Below are 22047 nucleotides of genomic sequence, written 5' to 3'. Positions count from 1 at the left end.
AACCCCTCCCCCTGCCTATTTTAACTCCTGAGTTTTTGGGGGTGTCTGGGCCACCCGCCACAGGCAGGTGGGGGTGGGGGCCAGCCTCATGAAGATTTCAACTCTGGGGTTTGAATTGCATCTTCACCAACTCGGGGCAGAGTCAGTGCGGGGAATAAAATGGCTTGGGCTTCATGCTGGGGGTCGGAGGGGAGGCGGATTAATGCCCACATCAGTCTCTGCATGCCGCACTTGCATCCCAGGGACCCCGGAGTTTCTCCTCTCCCAATCCAAAGCATGAGCCCCAATTTTAATGTTACATGGAAAGTGTTAAAATCGGGTCAAGGATTTCATTGAACCATTGCCAAAATATTCCACTGGGGCTGGAAATAAAATTCGTACCAGGATTGATCGTGGCCTGAAATGTTATTCTTTCTATATTGGTCCCAGGAGCCGCTCCCAGGTTGGTTCCTCCAGTCTATTTGGGTACTCTTCTGTTCAAGAGCTTTTAATCCAGTGGGATCTTGTGAATGTTGCTCATATTTCATGTCTTAAGTCGAATCTGCCAATGCCAGCTGTTTTTGTAATTGAAGCTGTCATCACCATCAAATCATTTTTTAAATTCTTATTTGCATTGTCTCAACATAACATCTTTAAAACAACATGTAAAAAAAAAGAAATGAGCAGGGGTACTGGCACTGTACCGAGGAAGTACCTGTACCACAATATAACATTCATCATTTATGTTTTCTGACTCCTCCTTTAGCCTCTCAGTGTTTTCACCGACATGAGGGATTGCCGCGAGAATGAGTTTTGGAATGCCGATGGAACCTGCAAATTTTGTAAAGAGTGTGGACCTGGAATGGAACTGTCGAAGGTACAGAATCCCACAGTGAACCAGCAATGAGTCCACTCAATATGAGGACATTTTGCAACTACTATCGATGACTGATGGGGTCGACTGACAGATGTAACAAAACAACAGTCGTGACTGCATAACACGTTTGCATTTTAAGAGAGTTGTTCCTAAGAACAGAAGGACATAAGAAATAGGAGCAAGAGTAGGCCATACGGCCCCTCGAGCCTGCTCCGCCATTTAATACGATCATGGCTGATCTGATCATGGACTCAGGCCCACTTCCCTGCCCGCTCCCCATAACTCCTTATTGGTTACGAAACTGTCTATCTCTGTCTTAAATATATTCAATGACCCAGCTTCCTCAGCTCTCTGAGGCAGCGAATTCTACAGATTTACACCCCTCTGAGAGACGAAATTCATCCTCATCTCAGTTTTAAATGGGCGGCCCCTTATTCTAAGATCATGCCCTCTAGTTCTAGTCTCCCATATCAGTAGAAACATCCTCTCTGCATCCACCTTGTCAAACCCCCTCATAATCTTATACGTTTCGATAAGATGACCTCTTATTCTTCTGAATTCCAATGAGTAGAGGCCCAACCTACTCAAACTTTCCTCATAAGTCAACCCCCTCATAAGAACAGAAGAAATAGGAGCAGGAGTAGGCCATACGGCCCCTCGAGCCTGCTCCGCCATTTAATAAGATCATGACTAATCTCCGGAATCAACCTAGTGAACCTTCTCTGAATTGTCTCCAAAGCAAGTATATCCTTTCTTAAATATGAAAACCAAAACTGTACGCAGTATTCCAGGTGTGGCCTCACCAATACCCTGTATAACTGTAGCAACACTTCCCTGCTTTTATACTCCATCCCCTTTGCAATAAAGGCCAAGATACCATTGGCCTTCCTGATCACTTGCTGTACCTGCTTACTAACCTTTTGTGTTTCATGCACAAGTACCCCCTGGTCCCGTTGTACTGCAACACTTTGCAATTTTTCTCCGTTTTAAATAATAACTTGCTCTTCGATTTTTTTTCTGCCAAAGTGCATAACCTCACACTTTCCAACATTACACTCCATCTGCCAAATTTTTGCCCACTCACTTAGTCTGTGTATGTCCTTTTGCTGGTTCCTAAGGCAGAGCGATTGCCTGCTTTCTCCTTCCTTCTTGTGCTAACATTGAAACAATTCACTGTTGATCGGGAGCTAAATATTAATTTTAATAGTATGATTGATGTAATTTCACATTATGATCCCTGCTCCTTATAGCAGGCATATCAGTCTTGACATGATTTGCCTCCTATAATAAATAGGTGGCAAATGGTGAGAGAACATATCAGAGTAAGTGCTGTGGCTCTTTGTTATAGTGCTTGGAGGTAATCAATTCCTAATTATTTAAAAGGGCAAAGTAAATAAATTATTAACTGATACAGGTTCAACCTCCAAAATCCGGAGTTCCGGAATCCAGAATGTTCCGGAATCCGGACACCGGGCCGATCTGTGGCGGGGTCATCCAGAAACCGGAAAATGTTCCAATATCCGGACTCCCCCCGCCTCGGTGAATCAATTTCACCCCAACTTTGCCACAACTTTGCCTGCCCTGACTTCGCCCCGACTTCGCGCAGCCCGACCTCTCCCCTGCTCGACTTCGCCCCGGCTTCCCTCCGTCGGCTGCCCGACCCCACCTACCTCGGGCCAGACAAGGAACTCCTCCACAGCAGCGGGATCCCAACCGAACATTTCCTCGGAGGTGGGCCCCACCCGATCAGGTCCTCGGTGACGGGGTCCCGCCCAAACACTCCCTCGGTGGCTTGGCCCCACCCAACAACCTCATCGACGGGGCTGACGACCCGAACAGCTCCTCGGCGAGCACCCCCCCCCCCCCCCCCTCCTTTCTGATGTTCTGAAATCCGGAAATATCTGAACCTGGGCTCGGGTCTTTCCGGATTCGTGACATCAGAAAGACGTTCCGAAATCCGGAAAAACACGAAAACCGGCTCGGCCTCAGTCCTGAGGTTGCTGGTTTCGGGAGGTCGAACCTGTACTATTAATCATTGTGTTTATTGCACAGTGTACAGCTTGCTGAAATATGCTGAAGGAGTACAAACGTTATCCCGATGACTGGTGACAACTTGTGAACATTAACATGACATAACTACCAGCTCTCTTGTCTCTGCCACTTACTCCAATATCCAATGCTCCAATAACAGTGATACCCAAATAGAATGACATAGAATTTACCACACAGAAATGGGCCATTTGGCCCAACTGGTTTGTGCTACACATGAGCCTCCTCCTACCCTACTTCGTTTCACCCTCTCAGCATAACCTTCTATTCCTTTTTCCCTGTGTGTGTTTATCTAGCTTCCCCTTAAATACATAAGAACATAAGAAATAGGAGCAGGAGTAGGCCATACAGCCCCTCGAGCCTGCTTCGCCATTTAATATGATCATGGCTGATCCGATCATGGACTCGGGTCCACTTCCCCTCTGCTCTCCATAACCCCTTAATCCCTTATCGGTTAAGAAACTGTCTATCTCTGTCTTAAATTTATTCAATATCCCACCTTCCACAGCTCTCTGAGGCAACGAATTCCACAGGTTCACAACCCTCTGACAGAAGAAATTTCTCCTCATCTCAGTTTTAAATGGGCGGCCCCTTATTCTAAGATTATGCCCTCTAGTTCTAGTTCCCCTATCAGTGGAAACATTCTCTCTACCTTCCACCTTGTCAAGCCCCCTCATAATCTTATACGTTTCGATAAGATCATCTCCCATTCTTCTGAATTCCAATGAGTAGAGGCCCAACCTACTCAACATTTCCTCATAAGTCAACCCCCTCATCTCCGGAATCAACCTAGTGAACCTTCTCTGAACTGCCTCCAAAGCAAGTATATCCTTTCGTAAATATGGAAACCAAAATTGCACGCAGTATTCCAGGTGTGGTCTCACCAATACCCTGTATAACTGAAGCAAGACTTCCCTGCTTTTATACTCCATCCCCTTTGCAATAAAGGCCAAGATTGCATTGGCCTTCCTGATCATTTGATGTACCTGCATACTATCCTTTCGTGTTTCAAGCACAAGTACCCCCAGATCCCACTGTACTGCGGCACTTTGCAATCTTTCTGCATTTAAATAATAACTTGCTCTTTGATTTTTTCTGCCAAAGTACATGACCTCACACTTTCCTTGTCGTTTCTTTGCTTTTCTCCTCAACTACTCCCTGTGCAAGTTCCACATTATAACCACAATCTGGGTAAAGAAGTTTCTCCTGAATTCTTTATTGGATTTGTTAGTGCCTATCATATAATTATGGCCCCTAGTTCTAGACCTGTCATGCTGGCTCCCAAAATGTGTTGTAGGCACCTTTGTAATTTCTTTATTGGTAACGACAAATAGCCAGTGCTACTTGTCCAATATAGGCAGCTTCCTGTGATGAGCGTAGACAGTATAAGTGATGGGGACTATATTAGTCAAATAAACATGAACCACATCTTTAAACCGCAGCAGTGAATTCTGCGAAGATTTTTCTGCTTGTCCGCCATTATTTCGGCAGAATAGCCGCAAAAGCCCTGATTAAAACGCCGTTTCCCATCACTCCCCCGCAGTTTGCATGGTAAAGTTACGGCTGGCAAGCAAACGAGATGCCCCCAGAACTGAACTGCCACATCCTGTCGGAGGCAAGAGCAATGTTCGACCCTGTAACCTCCCGGAGGATTTGAAGAGGGGATTGTGAGCGGAAGGAGCTGAGAAGGGTACTACTTGGTGCACGGTTTTCCAAGACGCCACAACGGTGGCAGGGTCCACCCGTACCCTGCCTGTCCTCAGCGGGAAACTGCAGTCGCGAGTTTCTGTCCATTGATATCAAAGGACAGAGAATGGCAGGCGACACACTCTTGGTTTTGCGATACGCTTCCCGCCACGTGTGAGACCTCTGAGGCTGACCTGGGGCCTAGGATAAGAACAGAATCAGGCTAGGCTTTCGATGCTTCCTCCCAACAGGGTCTAATTGTCCACTGAGGCTCATGATCCGGCCTCACAGCGTCTACTTTTGGGAGATACTGAATGGCTGCCAGTGCTTATGGATCTATCCCCCACCATGAGTCATCACGCCCCATAAGAAAGCGCTGAAAACCAATGGAATTTTTAAGGGTGACAATAACATTTTGGCTGTGTATTTTATTACTATCCATTGTACTTCATATGGAGGGATTGAGGCTCAAGTTCAATGGGAAACACTAAAGGGATGGTTCTGAGCTCCCATCAGGATCCTTTGCTCGATTGAGAGCCTGGGTCAGAGAACAAGAGGACTACCTCTGATCCACACACCCTTCAACAGCACCTGTCCCTGGGAGCGTAGAATTACTCCTTGTGTTCATAGAATCATAGAATGGTTACAGCACAGAAGGAGGCCATTTGGTCCATCTATCCTGTGCCAGCTCTCTGCTTGAGCATTTCAACTAGTCCCACTCCCCCGTCATTTCCCCGTAGTCCTGCAAATCTTTTTCCTTCAGGTACTTATCCAATTCCCTTTTGAAAGTCACGGTTGAGTCTGCCTCCACCACCCTTTCAGGCCGTGTATTCCAGATCCTAACCACTCGCTGCGTAAAAAAGCTTTTCCTCATGTCGCCCTTGGTTCTTTTGCCAATCACCTTAAATCTGTGTCCTCTGGTTCTCGACCCTTCTGCCAATGGGAACAGTTTCTCTTGATCTGCTCTGTCCAGACACCTCATGATTTTGAACACCTCTATCAAATTTCTTCTCAATCTTCTCTGCTCTAAGGAGAACAACCCCTGCTTCTCCAATCTATCCATGTAACTGAAGTCCCTCATTCCTGGAATCATTCTTGTAAATCTTTTCTGCACCCTCTCTAAGGCCTTCATATCCTTCCTAAAGTGCGGTGCCCAGAATTGGACACAATACTCCAGCTGAGGCCGAACCAGTGTTTTATAATGGTTCATCATATCTTCCTTGCTTTTGTACTTGCCTCTATTTATGAAGCCCAGTATCCCATAAGCTTTTATTAACTGCTTTCTCAACCTGCCCTACCACCTTCAACGATTTGTGCACATATACCCGCAGGTCACTCTATTCATGCACCTTTAGATTGTGCCAAATAGTTTATATTGCCTCTCCTTGTTCTATCAAAATGTATCATTTTGCACTTTTTTGCGTTAAATTTCATCTGCCACGTGTCCGCCCATTCCACCAGCCTGTCTGTGTCCTCTTGAAGTCTATCACGCTCCTCCTTACTGTTCACTATACTTCCAAGTTTTGAGTGATCTGCAAATTTTGAAATTGTTCCCTGTATACCCAACTCCAAGCCATTGTGTTGCAGTGCTCCTTATTTGGAGGCTTACTAAGTTGATGGTTGTTGTTTATTCCTGCAGGACTGTGGTTTTGGAGTTGGGGCTGGTGCACAGTGTGTGATCTGCAGACCCAACCGGTACAACGACAACAGTGGACAGCAGAAATGCAAACTATGCCTCTCTTGTGCCCTTGTGAATCGGATTCAGGAAACAAACTGCACAGTTTCTAGTAACACTGTGTGTGGGAAATGCTTGCCAGGGTAAGTGTTAGGACAGAGACTGTTGTCCTGTTCTTCGAGGTTTATTTTCCCTCTTCACCAATCTTAGAAAAGTTGACGTAATCCATTTTTATACTTGCCAACATTTTGGTTAACAGTAAACCGAGGAAAATATATCTCATGAACTCTGGTTTAGGAAGCGGTAAGTTCATGGTGAATCACACAGGCTGTTTATGCACAGTTACATGAAGAATAATCATTAACATATGGTTAATTAGGCAATAATCTCAGACGATTAAGAGTGCATATTAATTATTTTTTCCCCAAAATATTGTAGTTAACCACCTATTGTAATGGCTTTTCTGCAGAACAGAACTCTTTTTCAATTTGGACACACCATCTCCATTTCAAGGACTTCCCAGGTCAGGTCTCACACAGCCAGCGACAGTAAGGTTCCTGAGCACTGTCCCAACAATCGAGCGGGGAGAGGAGTTGTTGTTCAAGTTGTTACATAAAAATGTTCACGAAGATATTCTCTGGATTTTTAGCAAGATCACAAATCCCTTAATTTTTTTTGGAACTCCCTCAAATCTCGTCTTTCTCTTCCAATCTCGAGGCTTTTAAACCTCCTAGGTTGGCGTTATCCAATCGCTCCTCCTTGGTTAATCTCGTATTGTCTTCCACCCATTTCAGCCTGCGTAATGGGCCTTGGCCCTCTCCTGAGCTTTCTCAGTAAAACTTTTTGTTTTCCTTTATGCAGATTCTATAGGAAGACCCGGCTTGGAGGATTACAGGACATGGAGTGCATTCCCTGCACAGATCCAGTTCCTGCCACTGAATCTCAGTGTAAGTGACAGCTTCGCTCTGCATGTCTCACACAGGACTCGAGAAAGCGTTTAAACCCAGTGTGTTGTGGGAAACCTTATAAGGGACTGTGGAGTGAAGCAGTGTACTGTGGGTGGGGGAGATCGGGTTGCCAATACTGGTTCAACGTATTCCTGGCGGTTTCATCACTTGACCTCCTGCCTCCAAACACCCCGCCCCCACCCTCCCGCCATTGGTCGGCCGACACTTCCATCCTCGCAGTGCACCACCTTCCCACACCAATTGGATAGCAAACAGGCTCTTGATTACCCTTTGATTTTTATTCGTTCTGAGATGTGGGCGTCGCTGGCAAGGCCAGTGTTTATTGCCCCTCCCTAATTGCCCTTGAGAAGGTGATGGTGAGCTGCCTTCTTGAACCGCTGCAGTGCATGTGGTGAAGGTGCTCCCACCGAGCTGTTAGGGAACATTATGACGCAGTATCCATGTCTATAATTCCCCACGTAGCAAGCTTCTAATCTCGCATCCCTATTACGAGGAAGTGTCAAACAGAGGTCGTCATTTCCCCACAGAGAGCGAGTGGAAACCGCTATCAGATGTTTTGCAATGACTATTAATAGAGTAGTACTGGCAGAGACCTGGGAACAGGTTGTACATCCATTCTCTCTGCCAGCGATAGTTCGTGGCACAGAGGGAAAAAAAACTATATAGACATTTCTTGCACAGTTATCTTTGGGGAAACTGGATTATGAACTGTATTCTTTAAGCGTAGAGAACAGTGTCACAGAGGAGTGAGATTATAAAAACCACAGTACAGTATATTAAATAGTTAAGGTGCTTTGAGCTCCATGCCATCCCAGTCCATAAATAACGATCAAATAAGGATAAAGGTAGTGCATCATGTTATCAGGCATTATGTTCTGTCTCTCTGCTGTTTACAGTAACACACAGCTGCTGAGCTGTGTGGCTAAAAGTACATGGAGTATGACATCTAATGTGCCAACACCATTATTCCAATATGAAATTGTTTTCGTGATGAGAGGTCTGCTGTTCTTAGACTGCGGTATCAATTTCATATTTTTAAAATTACTCCTCTGTTAAGGCCTATCTATAAGGAAATGAGCACTTTGTTTTTAAGTATATGTAAATAGATTTCCCCCTGCCTCACCGTTCCACATGCTAATTCTAGCTGACAGAATGGATAGACTGCCTGACCCTCAGGCACCTGTTTACGGTCACTTGGAGGTACACAAGAGCAGCCGCAGCATGTGGTGTTAGGTTCCCCTCGGTGATGCTGCTCTGCAATTGGAAAAGCCTGATTTTAAAGGTCCCTAAGTTTGAAGGAAACTGACTTGAGAATGAACCTAATTAAGCAATACTCCCTCAGTGGGTAAAAGTAGAGTGTGGAGTATTACCAAACTATACAGAGCAGGAAGGTTCACTATTCAATCTCTGGTCCGTGCTGAGTTAATGGAGCTCAGCGGGATCTGTAGTGGCCACGCTACAATTGTCTTCTGGTGGGGGGAGCTGGAGGGGGCGGGGTTGGGGTGGAATGGGGCGATTACTTTTCAGTGGCCTGTTGGAAAGTATAGGGTGAAAGCCGCCATTGTACGGAGTCTCGCTTAGAATCATAGAATGGTTACAACACAGAAGGAGGCCATTCGGCCCATCGAGCCCATGCTGGCTCTCTGCAAGAGCACTTCGGCTAGTTCCACTCCCCTGCCCTTTCCCTGTAGCTCTGCAATTTTTTTTTCTTTCAGCTATTTATCCAACTCCCTTTTGAAAGCCGTGATTGAGTCTGCCTCCCTTTCCGGCAATGGATTCCACATCCTAACCACTCGTTGTGCAAAAAAGTTTTCTCTTATGTTGCCTTTGGTTCTTTTGCCAATCACCTTAATTCTGTGTCCTCTGGTTTTCGACCCTTCCACCAATGGCAAAAGTTTCTCTCGATCTACTCTGTCCAGATCCCTCATGATTTTGAACACCGCGATCAAATCTTGATGGGGGCATGGGTCACTGGGCCAATTTTGTGGCCCACACTCCAGTTGAGCAAACTCCAGTCTCTCTGAATTTACCCATGTGGTTGTTGAGTGAGGAAAGGATTCGATTCAGCGGCGATTGGCCCACCCGCTAATGAACAGCCGGTCAGCAGTTATTTTCGAAGCTTGGGAAAGGTAATGTAAGATGCTGACACCCATTGAACCGATGACCAACCATAGTGATGCACGTCACCAGCTCGGTAGCAGGCTGAAAAAATTGAGGAATTAAAAAGTCTGCAGTTGGACTGCCTCCTCCATCTTACAGTTTCCCCTCTGTTTGCTTCACAGGCATCTCCAGATCAAATGTGGTGAGGGACCTGAGCTCTGAGGCTCCTCCCTATGACGCTGCCCTTGTTGCTGTGATCTGCAGTGCTCTGACAACAATCCTGCTGGCTGCCTTGCTCCTCTGTTTCATCTACTGCAGGCAGCTGCTTGCAGAAAAGCAGAACAATGGTAATCGAAGTTAATCACGCAGTGATTGTTGGTGCTGCAAGTTATAGGTACTGGTGATAGCTGTGGCTCAGTGGCTGCATTCACACCTCAGTGCCTCGTAAGCCCCAAAATACACTATCTCACATGTTTTTCCTCATCATAGAATCTTCACTGTGTTGAAGTTGAGATTTACGGCACTGTCCTTTTCTAATGTATTAGTTCCCAGGACCTCTAAGCAGTCAGTCCCTCTTCCCATCCTTTACGATCTATTATATATTAAGCCCCGAGCTTGGCATTGCTTCCTTGCTATATTTCTTGTTTTATCTTGTCTTCTTTCGTACTCCTTTGAATCTTCAGTTGTGCACAACACTGACTACACTTCAAAAGTACTTAATTGCCTGTAAAGCACTTCGGGACGTTCAGAGGTCATGAAAGGCAGTTCGTAAATGTGAGTCTTTTTTTTTCTTTGTTCTGCACTGAGCCCACACTCCTTCACCACTCTGGTACAGCACACTGGAACTTCAGCAGAATGCATTATGCCATTGTGCCATGTGAGTTCATTCATACACATGTTTCACCTTTCAGGGCGCCCAAGACCCCCAGTGGCTGAAAGAGTCAGAGTGGAATCTTCATGTTCTGAGGGACAGATGGATGACACAAGCACTGAAGGTTTGATTAAACTCTGTCAGAAGATCAGTGCCGGCAAGAATGCAGCACAATCTGCAGGTAAAAGAAGCCTATCATAATAACATAAGGATTCGGAGCAAGAGAAGGCCATACGGCCCCTCGAGCCTGCTCCGCCATTCTATAAGATCATGGCTGATCTTCTACCTCAACTCCACTTTCCCGCACTATCCCCATATCCCGCAATTCCCTTAGTGTCCAAAAATCTAACTGTCAATTTTGAATACACTCAGTGGGCTCAAGTTTCGGCCTGAGTTGCTCCTATTTTTTTGGAGCAACTAATTTAGAATGGAGCATCTTAGAAATTGCAATTCTCGTCATTTAGTTTGTTCCAGTTCTAGTGAGTTAGAATAGTTCCATTTTAGAACATTTTTTTTTCAAAAGGGGGCGTGTCCAGCCACTTACGTCATTTTTGCAAGTTTAGGTAGCGAAAACTTACTCCAAACTAACTTAGAATGGAGTAAGTGTAGATTTTTGTATGCTCAGAAAAACCTTGCCTACACTTATAAATCAGGCGTAGGAACGAGAGATGGCGGGGAGGGAAGTTGACAAACATTAAACACTTCACTTACAAATAAAGAGCCATCATCAATAATAAATGATAAATAAATCAATAAATCAACCAATAAATCAATCCAAAAAAAAATCAATAAATAAAAAATTAAGTTTCTACTCACCGACTACAGCACTGGGAGCTCTCCAACAGCGAGCTGGGATGGGCCTCCCCCCAGTGTGTCTCTCTCTCTCGCTGTCAGTGTCTCTCGTTGTCAGTGTCTCTCTGTGTTTCTGACAATGAGAGGGGGGGAGGGGGGGTGAGGAGGGGGGAAGAGGGAGGGAGGAAGAGGGAGGGAGAGGAGGGTGGGAAGAGGGAGGGAAGAGGGAAAAAGGGAGGGAAGGGGGGAAGGGGGGAGGGAGGGAAGAGGAGGGGGAGGGAGGGAAGAGGGGCGAGGAGGAAGGAGGGAGGGATAAAGGAGAGGAGGGGACAGGGAGATTCAGAGGGTGGGGTAAGAGGATAGGGTGGGGGAAGAGAAGAGGGTAAGGGGAGGGGGGGGAGAGGAGAGGGGGAGTTGGGGGGAACCGGAGCGGGGCCTGAATGGGGGGGGAGCCAGAGCAGGACCTGAACGGGGGTGGGGGGAGGGAGCTGGAGCGGGACCTGAATGGGAGGTGGGGTGGGGGGGGGAGGTGGGGAACCGGAGCGGGACCTGAACGGGAGGTGGGGAGTGGGGGGGAGCCGGAGCGGGACTTGAACGGGAGGGAGGGAGTGGGGGGAGCGGAAGGTGAAGCTGAAGAGGAGGGGAGGGGGGCTCGAGTCCAATCTTCGCCACCCCGGTGAGCCCATTTGGCCAGGGGTAGGGGCGGCGTGCTTCAGGCCCCTCCCACACAGCCTTGGGGGCCTGGAGCTACTGCACATGCACGCACACTCTAGCACGCATGTGTAGAGGTCCCGGCACTGTTTTCAGCGCCGGGACCTGGCTCCGCCCCCGACTCCTTGCACTGCGCCACGCCGAGTACGAAGACGTCCTGAGGAGACTGGAGAATCACAAGGTAAGTTTTCGGTGCCCTTTATCTTCCAGAAAGTCGGCACACCTTATTGAGATGCGCCGTTTTTCCAGAGGGCGGAAACTTGGGCCCAATGACTGAGCACAAACAGCTCTCTGGGGTAGAGAATTCCAAAGATACATAGCCCTCTGAGTGAAGAAATTTCTCCTCATCTCAGTCCAAAATCGCCAATCCTTATCCTGAGAGTATGACCCCTAGTTCTAGACTCTCCAACCAGGGGAAACAGATTCTCAGCATCTACCCTGTCATGGCCGCTAAGAACTGTATATGTTTCAATGAGATTATTCATTAATATAGCTAACATATCAGTGAGCATGTCTTATTATGCAATATATACAGAAGATCAAACTCAGTTCGACACTTAAAAAAAAAAAAAAAATATATATATATATAATACAGCGCCTGAAATTATGCTGTGGAATATTAGTATACAAGCATGTTTGTGTGAAATTCTTCTTTCTGCTATTATAATGGAGTTGTTCATGCATTTAACGTAATATACAAATGAATGAAAGAATATTACATCTGTCTAGTGCCCAATCATGCTCCCAGGATGTCCCAAAGCAGTTCACAACCAATGGATTACACATAAGCAAATATTACAGTCCATTTGTGAACAGCAAGATCCCACAAACAGCAAATGAGATGAATGACCATTAATTGTTCTTGGTGATATTGGTTGAAGGAAGGCTTTTTATGTCAGGACACAAGAAGAACTTCCTGCTCTTCAAATAATTCCATGGGGGTCTTTAATGTCCATCAGAACCTTGGTTTTACATCTCATTTAAAGGCACCTCCAAAAGTGCAGCACTATCTCGATACTGCACTGGAGTTTCAGGCTAAATATGAGCTCCAATCTTGGAGTGGGACTTGAACATGCAACCTCCCTCAGAGATGAAATATACTGTCAACTGAGCCGTGTTGACTCTTGATAGATTTAACTAATGACTAGTCGATATCCTGTGGCATTGCTCATAGGTGGATACATTGTGATTTAATAATTTGGTGAGATGAGGCAGTGTGTTATTACACAATATTGCACTGAAACTGTAAGACTAAGCTCCTAGCTTGGATTCTTGCTCCACGAGAGTGTAGATCAGAGAATCAGAAGTGGAGGCTAGTGCAACTAATTTATCGTCCTCCCAATTTTTTAACCATTAAAATACGAAATTGTTCTTTTTATTTCAAAGGGTAAGCACCAACATAAACAGGTCAAAACCCAGGCCTGCACACACACCTACTCTTGAGTTCGATGCTGTTATGTATGTAATAAAGATTCAAACTGAGTACTGTTTAACTAATCATGGTATAACCTTGGCTGTGCTTTATTTAGGACCAAAGTGCCTGACTCTCAAAATGGCTGGCCTTTTATACCTGAGCAGTACCATGTACATGCTGCTCAGTGGCCTCCAATAATGACGCCATCTAGTGGCTACAAACAAACATGACAATACGCCCCTCTGAGATCTTATCACAGTCTTTCACAGGTTGAGAAGGTCCGGTGCTTTGCGCTACCGGGTTGACCGCCTCAGTTCGATTCCAGCCTTGGGTGAGTGTGCTGGGTCTGTTGTGGCTGATGGCTGGATGCCTGACTTGTTAGGGGTGGCAGTGGCCATGTCAGGAATTGCAAGTCTATTTTTATTGAACAGGTCCGTGATGGAAATTCCGGGTTCACTGATGACCCTTGAGTCATAGAAACATAGAACATAGAAAATAAATGCAGGAGTAGGCCATTCGGCCCTTCGAGCCTGCACCACCATTCAATATGATCATGGCTGACCATGCAACTTCAGTACCCCATTCCTGCTTTCTCTCCACACCCTCTGATCCCTTCAGCTGTAAGGGCCACATCTAACTCCCTTTTGAATATATCTAACGAACTGACCTCAACAACTTTCTGTGGTAGAGAATTCCACAGGTTCACAATTCTCTGAGTGAAGAAGTTTCTCCTCAACTCGTCCTAAATGGCTTACCCCTTATCCTTAGACTGTGACGCCTGATTCTGGACTTCCCCAACATCGGGAACATGCATTTAACATGTCCAATCCATATGTTTCTATGAGATCCCCTCTCTTCTAAATTCTAGTGAATATAAGCCTAGTCAATCCAGTCTTTCTTCATATGTCAGTCCTGCCATCCCGGGAATCAGTCTGGTGAACCTTCGCTGCACTCCCTCAATAGCAAGAATTAGGAGGCCAAAACTGCACACAATACTCAAGGTGTGGTCTCACCAAGGCCCTGTACAACTGCAGTAAGACCTCCCTGCTGCTATACTCAAATCCCCTCGCTATGAAGGCCAGCATGCCATTTGCTTTCTTTACTGCCTGCTGTACCTGCATGCCTTCTTTCAATGACTGATGTACTATGACACCCAGGTCTCGTTGCACCTCCCCTTTTAATAATCTGTCACCATTCAGATAATAATCTGCCTTCCTGATTTTGCCACCAAAGTGGATAACCTCACACTTATCCACATTATACTCCATCTGCCATGCATTTGCCCATTTACCCTGCAGCCTCCTAGCATCCTCCTCGCAGCTCACACTGCCACCCAGCTTAGTGTCATCTGCAAACCTTCATCTAAATCATTAATGTATATTGTAAATAGCTGGGGTCCCAGCACTGAACCCTGCAGCACCCCACTAGTCACTGCCTGCCATTCTGAACAGGACCTGTTTATTTCAACGCTTTGCTTCCTGTCTGCCAACCAGTTCTCTATCCACATCAATACATTACCCCCAATACCATGTGCCTTAATTTTGCACACTAGTTACATGCTCAAAGAACTCCAGAAGATTTGTCAAGCATGATTTCCCTTTCATAAATCCATGCTGACTTGGACCGATCCTGTCACTGCTTTCCAAATGCACTGCTATTACATCTTTAATAATTGATTCCAGCATTTTTCCCACCACCGATGTCAGGCTAACCGGTCTATAATTCCCTGTTTTCTCTCTCCCTCTTTTTAAAAAAGTGAGGTTGCATCAATCCTCTGAAGGCTGATGGTAGGTTGGTTGGTCGTCAATGGTTTCTTCGTCCGACTGTTCTGGCTCGTCTGTGTGCCTCAGCTTTGTCTGATCCATGTGTTTCCTGCAAGTTTGCCCATTCTTGAGCTTAATAATGAATACTCTGTTGCCCTCCTTGGCCATGACCGTACTAGCGATCCATTTGGGACCCTGACCATAGTTCACCACATATACAGGATCATTAACAGAAACCTCGCGTGACACAGCTGCTTGATCGTGGTAACCTTGTTGACTTTGTCTTCTGTATTCAACATGATTATTTAAATCCGGGTTTACCAGAGATAGCTTGGTCTTGAGACCTCTTTTCATCATGAGTTCAGCAGGCGAGACCCCTGTGAGCATGTGGGGTCTTGTCCTGTAACTCAGCAAATGTAGGACAAGTGAGTCTGCAGTGACCCTTGAGTTACTCTCCTCATGCTTTGCTTGATAATTTATACTGCATGTTCAGCTTGCCTGTTGGACGCAGGCTTGAATGGTGCTGACCTTGTATGTTTTACGCCATTAAGTTTCACAAACTCCTGAAACTCCTGACTGGTGAAGCACGACCTATTGTCGCTCACCATTATGTCAGGCAGACCATGTGTCGCGAAAATGACATTGAGATTCTGTATGGTTGTCGTGGACTTGCTGGATGACATGATTATGCATTCTATCCACTTCGAATAAGCGTCCACCACCACTAAAAACATCTTGCCCAGGAAGGGACCTGCAAAATCCACATGGATCCTGGACCAAGGTTTGGATGGCCACGACCACAGACTCAGCGGCGATTCCGCTGGTGCTTTGCTGAGCCGCATGCAAGTGTTGCACTGATGCACGCATGCTTCCAGCTCAGAATCAATTCCTGGCTACCATACATGGGACCTGGCGATGGCCTTCATCATCACTATACCAGGATATGTGCTGTGTAACTCACACACAAACTCCTCACTCTCTTTCTTGGGCATTACAACTTGATTGCCCCCCAATATGCAATCTGCTTGAATAGACAGTTCGTCCTTGCAACGAATGTACGGTTTGGCCTCCTCACAGATTTGCTTAGGTATGGCAGACCATCCCCTTTGAGGATGCAACCCTTTACCACCAATAAAATCGGGTCCTGGCTGGTCCAGGTCTTAACTTATTGAGCTGTGACAGGGATTCCTTCACTCTCAAAAGCATCCATGATTAACATTAGATCCACTGGTTGTGGCATTTCCACGTCCAGTGTGGGCAGCGGCAACCGGCTCAAAGCATCGGCGCCATTCTCTGTGCCAGGTCTATGGCGAATTACATAATCATAGGCAGATAATGTTAGCGCCCACCTTTGGATGCGGGATGAAGTGTTGGTATTGATACCTTTGCTCTCGGAAAACAATGAAATGAGTGGCTTGTGATCAGTCTCGAATTCGAAACTCGGACCGAACAGGTATTGATGCATCTTCTTAACACTGTACACAAACGCTTAAGTTTCTTTTTCTACCATGCTGTAGGCTCTTTCTGCTTTAGACAAACTTTTGGATGCATACGCGACAGGTTGAAATTTCCCCGGCTCATTGACTTGTTGGAGTACGCAACCAATTCCATATGACGATGCGTCACAGGCCAAAACTAAACGTTTACATAGGTCATAATGTGCCAACAGCTTGTTTGAGCAAAGCAGATTGGTGGCTTTCTCGAAAGCTGTCTTGCATTGCGCCCCACACCCAGTTGTCGCCTTTTCTCAATAGCATGTACAGTGGTTCTAGTAAGGTGCTCAATTTAGGTAGGAAGTTACCAAAGTAGTTGAGTAGACCCAGGGACAAACGCAGCTCCGTCACATTCTGCAGCTTGGGTGCATTCTTGATGGCTTTGGTTTTCACGTCAGTAGGTCTGATGCCATCAGCGGCGATTTTCCTCCCGAGGAATTTGACCTCCGGTGCCATGAAGACGCACTTTGAGCGTTTCAGTCTGAGTCCCAATCTATCCAAACACAGTAGCACCTCTTCCAGGTTGTTTAGATGTTCGGCGGAGTCACGACCGGTGATCAGGCTGTCATCTTGGAACACGACGGTTCTGGGAATGGATTTCAGTAGACTTTCCATATTCCTCTGGAATATTGCTGCAGCCAAGTGAATTCCGAAAGGGCACCTGTGGTAAATAAACCGTCCTTTGTGCGTGTTAATGCACGTAAGTCTCTTCAACGTCTCATAAGAACATAAGAATTAGGAACAGGAATAGGCCATCTAGCCCCTCGAGCCTGCTCCGCCATTCAACAAGATCATGGCTGATCTGGCCGTGGACTCAGCTCCACTTACCCGCCCGCTCCCCATAACCCTTAATTCCCTTATTGGTTAAAAATCTATCTATCTGTGATTTGAATACATTCAATGAGCTAGCCTCAACTGCTTCCTTGGGCAGAGAATTCCACAGATTCACAACCCTCTGGGAGAAGAAATTCCCTCTCAACTCGGTTTTAAATTGGCTCCCCCGTATTTTGAGGCTATGCCCCCTAGTTCTAGTCTCCCTGACCAGTGGAAACAACCTCTCTTCCTCTATCTTGTCTATCCCTTTCATTATTTTAAATGTTTCTATAAGATCACCCCTCATCCTTCTGAACTCCAACGAGTAAAGACCCAGTCTACTCAATCTATCATCATAAGGTAACCCCCTCATCTCCGGAATCAGCCTAGTGAATCATCTCTGTACCCCCTCCAAAGCTAGTATATCCTTCCGTAAATAAGGTGACCAAAACTGCACGCAGTACTCCAGGTGCGGCCTCACCAATACCCTATACAGTTGCAGCAGGACCTCCCTGCTTTTGTACTCCATCCCTCTCGCAATGAAGGCCAACATTCCATTCGCCTTCCTGATTACCTGCTGCACCTGAAAACTAACTTTTTGGGATTCATGCACAAGGACCCCCAGGTCCCTCTGCACCTCAGCATGTTGTAATTTCTCCCCATTCAAATAATATTCCCTTTTACTGTTTTTTTTTCCAAGATGGATGACCTCATATTTTCTGACATTGTATTCCATCTGCCAAACCTTAGCCCATTCGCTTAACCTATCTAAATCTCTTTGCAGCCTCTCTGTGTCCTCTACACAACCCGCTTTCCCACTAATCTTTGTGTCATCTGCAAATTTTGTTACACTACACTCTGTCCCCTCTTCCAGGTCATCTATGTATATTCTAAACAGTTGTGGTCCCAGCACCGATCCCCGTGGCACACCACTAACCACCGATTTCCAACCCGTAAAGGACCCATTTATCCCGACTCTCTGCTTTCTGTTAGCCAGCCAATTCTCTATCCATGCTAATACATTTCCTCTGACTCCGCGTACCTTTATCTTCTGCAGTAACCTTTTGTGTGGCACCTTATCGAATGCCTTTTAGAAATCTAAATACACCACATCCATCGGTACACCTCTATCCACCATGCTCGTTATATCCTCAAAGAATTCCAGTAAATTAGTTAAACATGATTTCCCCTTCATGAATCCATGTTGCATCTGCTCGATTGCACTATTCCTATCTAGATGTCCTGCTATTTCTTCCTTAATGATAGCTTCAAGCATTTTCCCCACTACAGATGTTAAACTAACTGGCCTATAGTTACTTGTCTTTTGTCTGCCCCCTTTTTTAAACAGAGGCGTTACATTAGCTGCTTTCCAATCCGCTGGTACCTCCCCAGAGTCCAGAGAATTTTGGTAGATTATAACAAATGCATCTGCTATAACTTCCGCCATCTCTTTTAATATCCTGGAATGCATTTCATCAGGACCAGGGGACTTGTCTACCTTGAATCCCATTAGCCTGTCCTGCACTATCCCCCTAGTGATAGTGATTGACTTGAGGTCTTCCCTTCCCACATTCCTGTGACCAGCAATTTTTGGCATGGTTTTTGTGTCTTCCACTGTGAAGACCGAAGCAAAATAATTGTTTAAGGTCTCAGCCATTTCCACATTTCCCATTATTAAATCCCCCTTCTCATCTTCTAAGGGACCAACATTTACTTTAGTCACTCTTTTCCGTTTTATACATCTGTAAAAGCTTTTACTATCTGTTTTTATGTTTTGCGCAAGTTTACTTTCGTAAACTATCTTTCCTTTCTTTATTGCTTTCTTAGTCATTCTTTGCTGTCGTTTAAAATTTTCCCAATCTTCTAGTTTCCCACTAACCTTGGCCACCTTATACGCATTGTTTTTTAATTTTATACTCTCCTTTATTTCCTTGGTTATCCACGGCTGGTTATCCCTTCTCTTAGCGCCCTTCTTTTTCACTGGAATATATTTTTGTTGAAAGAGCTCCTTAAAAGTCCTCCACTGTTTCTCAATTATGCCACCGTTTAGTCTGTGTTTCCAGTCTACTTTAGCCAACTCTGCCCTCATCCCATTGTAGTCCCCTTTGTTTAAGCATAGTATGCTCGTTTGAGACACTACTTCCTCACCCTCAATCTGTATTACAAATTCAACCATACTGTGATCACTCATTCCGAGACGATCTTTTACTAGGAGATCGTTTATTATTCCTGTCTCATTACACAGGACCAGATCTAAGATAGCTTGCTCCCTTGTAGGTTCTGTAACATACTGTTCTAAGAAACAATCCCGTATGCATTCTATGAATTCCTCCTCAAGGCTACCCCGTGCGATTTGATTTGACCAATCGATATGTAGGTTAAAATCCCCCATGATTACCGCCGTTCCTTTTTCACATGCCTCCATTATTCCCTTGATTATTGCCCGCCCCACCATGAAGTTATTATTTGGGAGCCTATAAACTACGCCCATCAGTGACTTTTTCCCCTTACTATCTCTAATCTCCACCCACAACGATTCATCATTTTGTTCATTAGAGCCAATATCATCTCTCACAACTGCCTTGATATCTTCCTTTATTAACAGAGCTACCCCACCTCCTTTCCCTTCTTGTCTATCTTTCCGAATTGTCAGATACCCCTGTATGTTTAATTCCTAGTCTTGGCCACCCTGCAACCACGTTTCTGTAATGGCCATCAAATCATACCCATTTGTAATGATTTGTGCCGTCCACTCATTTACTTTATTTCGAATGCTGTGTGCGTTTAGGTAGAGTATTTTAATCCTAGTTTTTAAACCATGATTTTTAGTTTTGACCCCTCCTGCTGCCCCTTTATATTCATACATATTGTCCCTTCCTATCACCTTGTGGTTTACACTTACCCCAGTGCTATTCTGCTCTGTTGCCTCCTGCCTTTTGCATTCTTTCTTGGGATCCTGTTCATCTGTGCTCTCACACATTCTAACTAGCTCAGAACCCTCTCCTGTGTTCCAAGTACTCCTTGCATTGAGGCACCGAGCTTTCATGCTTGCCTTTTTATTACACTTTGACCCTTTAGAAGTTTGCTGTACAGCGGCCCTTTTTGTTTTTTGCCTTGGGTTTCTCTGCCCTCCACTTTTACTCATCTCCTTTCTGTCTTTTGCTTTTGTCTCCTTTTTGTTTCCCTCTGTCTCCCTGCATTGGTTCCCATCCCCCTGCCATATTAGTTTAACTCCTCCCCAACAGCACTAGCAAATACTCCCCCTAGGACATTGGTTCCGGTCCTGCCGAGGTGCAGACCGTCCGGTTTGTACTGGTCCCACCTCCCCCAGAACCGGTTCCAATGCCCCAGGAATTTGAATCCCTCCCTGCTGCACCACTGCTCAAGCCACGTGTTCATCTGAGCTATCCTGCGATTCCTACTCTGACTAGCACGTGGCACTGGTAGCAATTCCGAGATTATTACTTTTGAGGTCCTACGTTTTAATTTAGCTCCTAGCTCCTTAAATTCGTCTCGTAGGACCTCATCCCTTTTTTTACCTATATCGTTGGTACCAATGTGCACCACGACAACTGGCTGTTCACCCTCCCTTTTCAGAATGTCCTGCACCCGCTCCGAGACATCCTTGACCCTTGCACCAGGGAGGTAACATACCATCCTGGAGTCTCGGTTGCGGCCGCAGAAAGGCCTATCTATTCCCCTTACAATCGAATCCCCTATCACTATCGCTCTCCCACTCTTTTTCCTGCCCTCCTGTGCAACAGCCAGCCACGGTGCCATGAACTTGGCTGCTGCTGCCTTCCCCTGATGAGTCATCCCCCTCAACAGTACTCAAAACGGTGTATCTGTTTTGCAGGGTGATGACCGCAGGGGACCCCTGCACTACCTTCCTTGCACTGCTCTTCCTGCTGGTCTTCCATTCCCTAGCTGGCTGTGGACCCTTCACCTGTGGTAAGACCAGCTCGCTACACGTGCTACTCACGTCATTCTCAGCATCGTGGATGCTCCAGTGTAAATCCACCCTCAGCTCCAATTCCGCAACGCGGACCGTCAGGAGCTGGAGTCGGATATACTTCCCGCACACGTAGTCGTCAGGGACACCGGAAGTGTCCCTGAATTCCCACATGATACAGGAGGAGCATATCACGTGACCGAGCTCTCCTGCCATGACTTAACCCTTAGATACACTTAAATTGGCAACAACCATGCTAAAGTTTACTCACTGTTATAGAAGAGAAAAAAGAAAAACTACTCACCAATCACCAGCCAATCACTTACCCCTTTGGCTGTGACGTCCCCTTTCTGTTTCTTTCTACTTCTTTTTGCCTTTCCCCTGTAGCTGCACAAGCCACGCCTCTCGCCGAACTCGCGCTGCTCCTGGTCTCACTGGTCTTTTGTAGGCCTCTCCAATCCCCGGAACTCTCGCCGAACTCACGCTGCTCCTGGTCTCACTGGCCTTTTGTAGGCTTCTCCGATCCCCGGAACTCTCGCCGAACTCACGCTGCTCCTGGTCTCACTGGTCTTTTGTAGGCCTCTCCGATCCCCGGAACTCTCGCCGAACTCACGCTGCTCCTGGTCTCACTGGCCTTTTGTAGGCTTCTCCGATCCCCGGAACTCCCGCCTCGCGCCGAACTCGCGCTTCTCCTGTATCATATAGGCCGACATCAAGTTCAGTTTTGTGAACGACTTCCCTCCGGCTAGCATCGCAAACAAGTCATCAGCCTTCGGTAACGGGTACTGATCTTGTTTTGAAACCCTGTTGATCGTAGCCTTGTAGTCTCCACAGATTCTGACTGTGCCATTACTTTTCAGAACAGGAACAAAGGGGCTGGCCCATTCATTAAATTCGACCGGTG

At 46.1% G+C, this 22047-nt stretch overlaps 1 protein-coding gene across 3 annotated transcripts in view; it reads left to right on the top strand.

Annotated features, from left to right (window-relative positions):
* eda2r (ectodysplasin A2 receptor) overlaps positions 1 to 22047 on the top strand; it is a 54312-nt gene that overhangs the window by 5835 nt on the left and 26430 nt on the right. For all 3 annotated transcript variants that reach the window (XM_070882039.1, XM_070882037.1, XM_070882038.1), the window contains exons 3-7: positions 746 to 856; positions 6231 to 6409; positions 7128 to 7213; positions 9517 to 9681; positions 10246 to 10386. In XM_070882039.1, the coding sequence (XP_070738140.1) occupies positions 746 to 856; positions 6231 to 6409; positions 7128 to 7213; positions 9517 to 9681; positions 10246 to 10386 (682 nt within the window). The remainder of the gene's footprint in view (positions 1 to 745; positions 857 to 6230; positions 6410 to 7127; positions 7214 to 9516; positions 9682 to 10245; positions 10387 to 22047) is intronic.

Source organism: Pristiophorus japonicus, chromosome 6, assembly GCF_044704955.1.
Source record: "Pristiophorus japonicus isolate sPriJap1 chromosome 6, sPriJap1.hap1, whole genome shotgun sequence".
NCBI classification, from domain to species: Eukaryota; Metazoa; Chordata; class Chondrichthyes; family Pristiophoridae; genus Pristiophorus; species Pristiophorus japonicus.
This window is presented reverse-complemented; position numbering and strand designations above follow the sequence as displayed.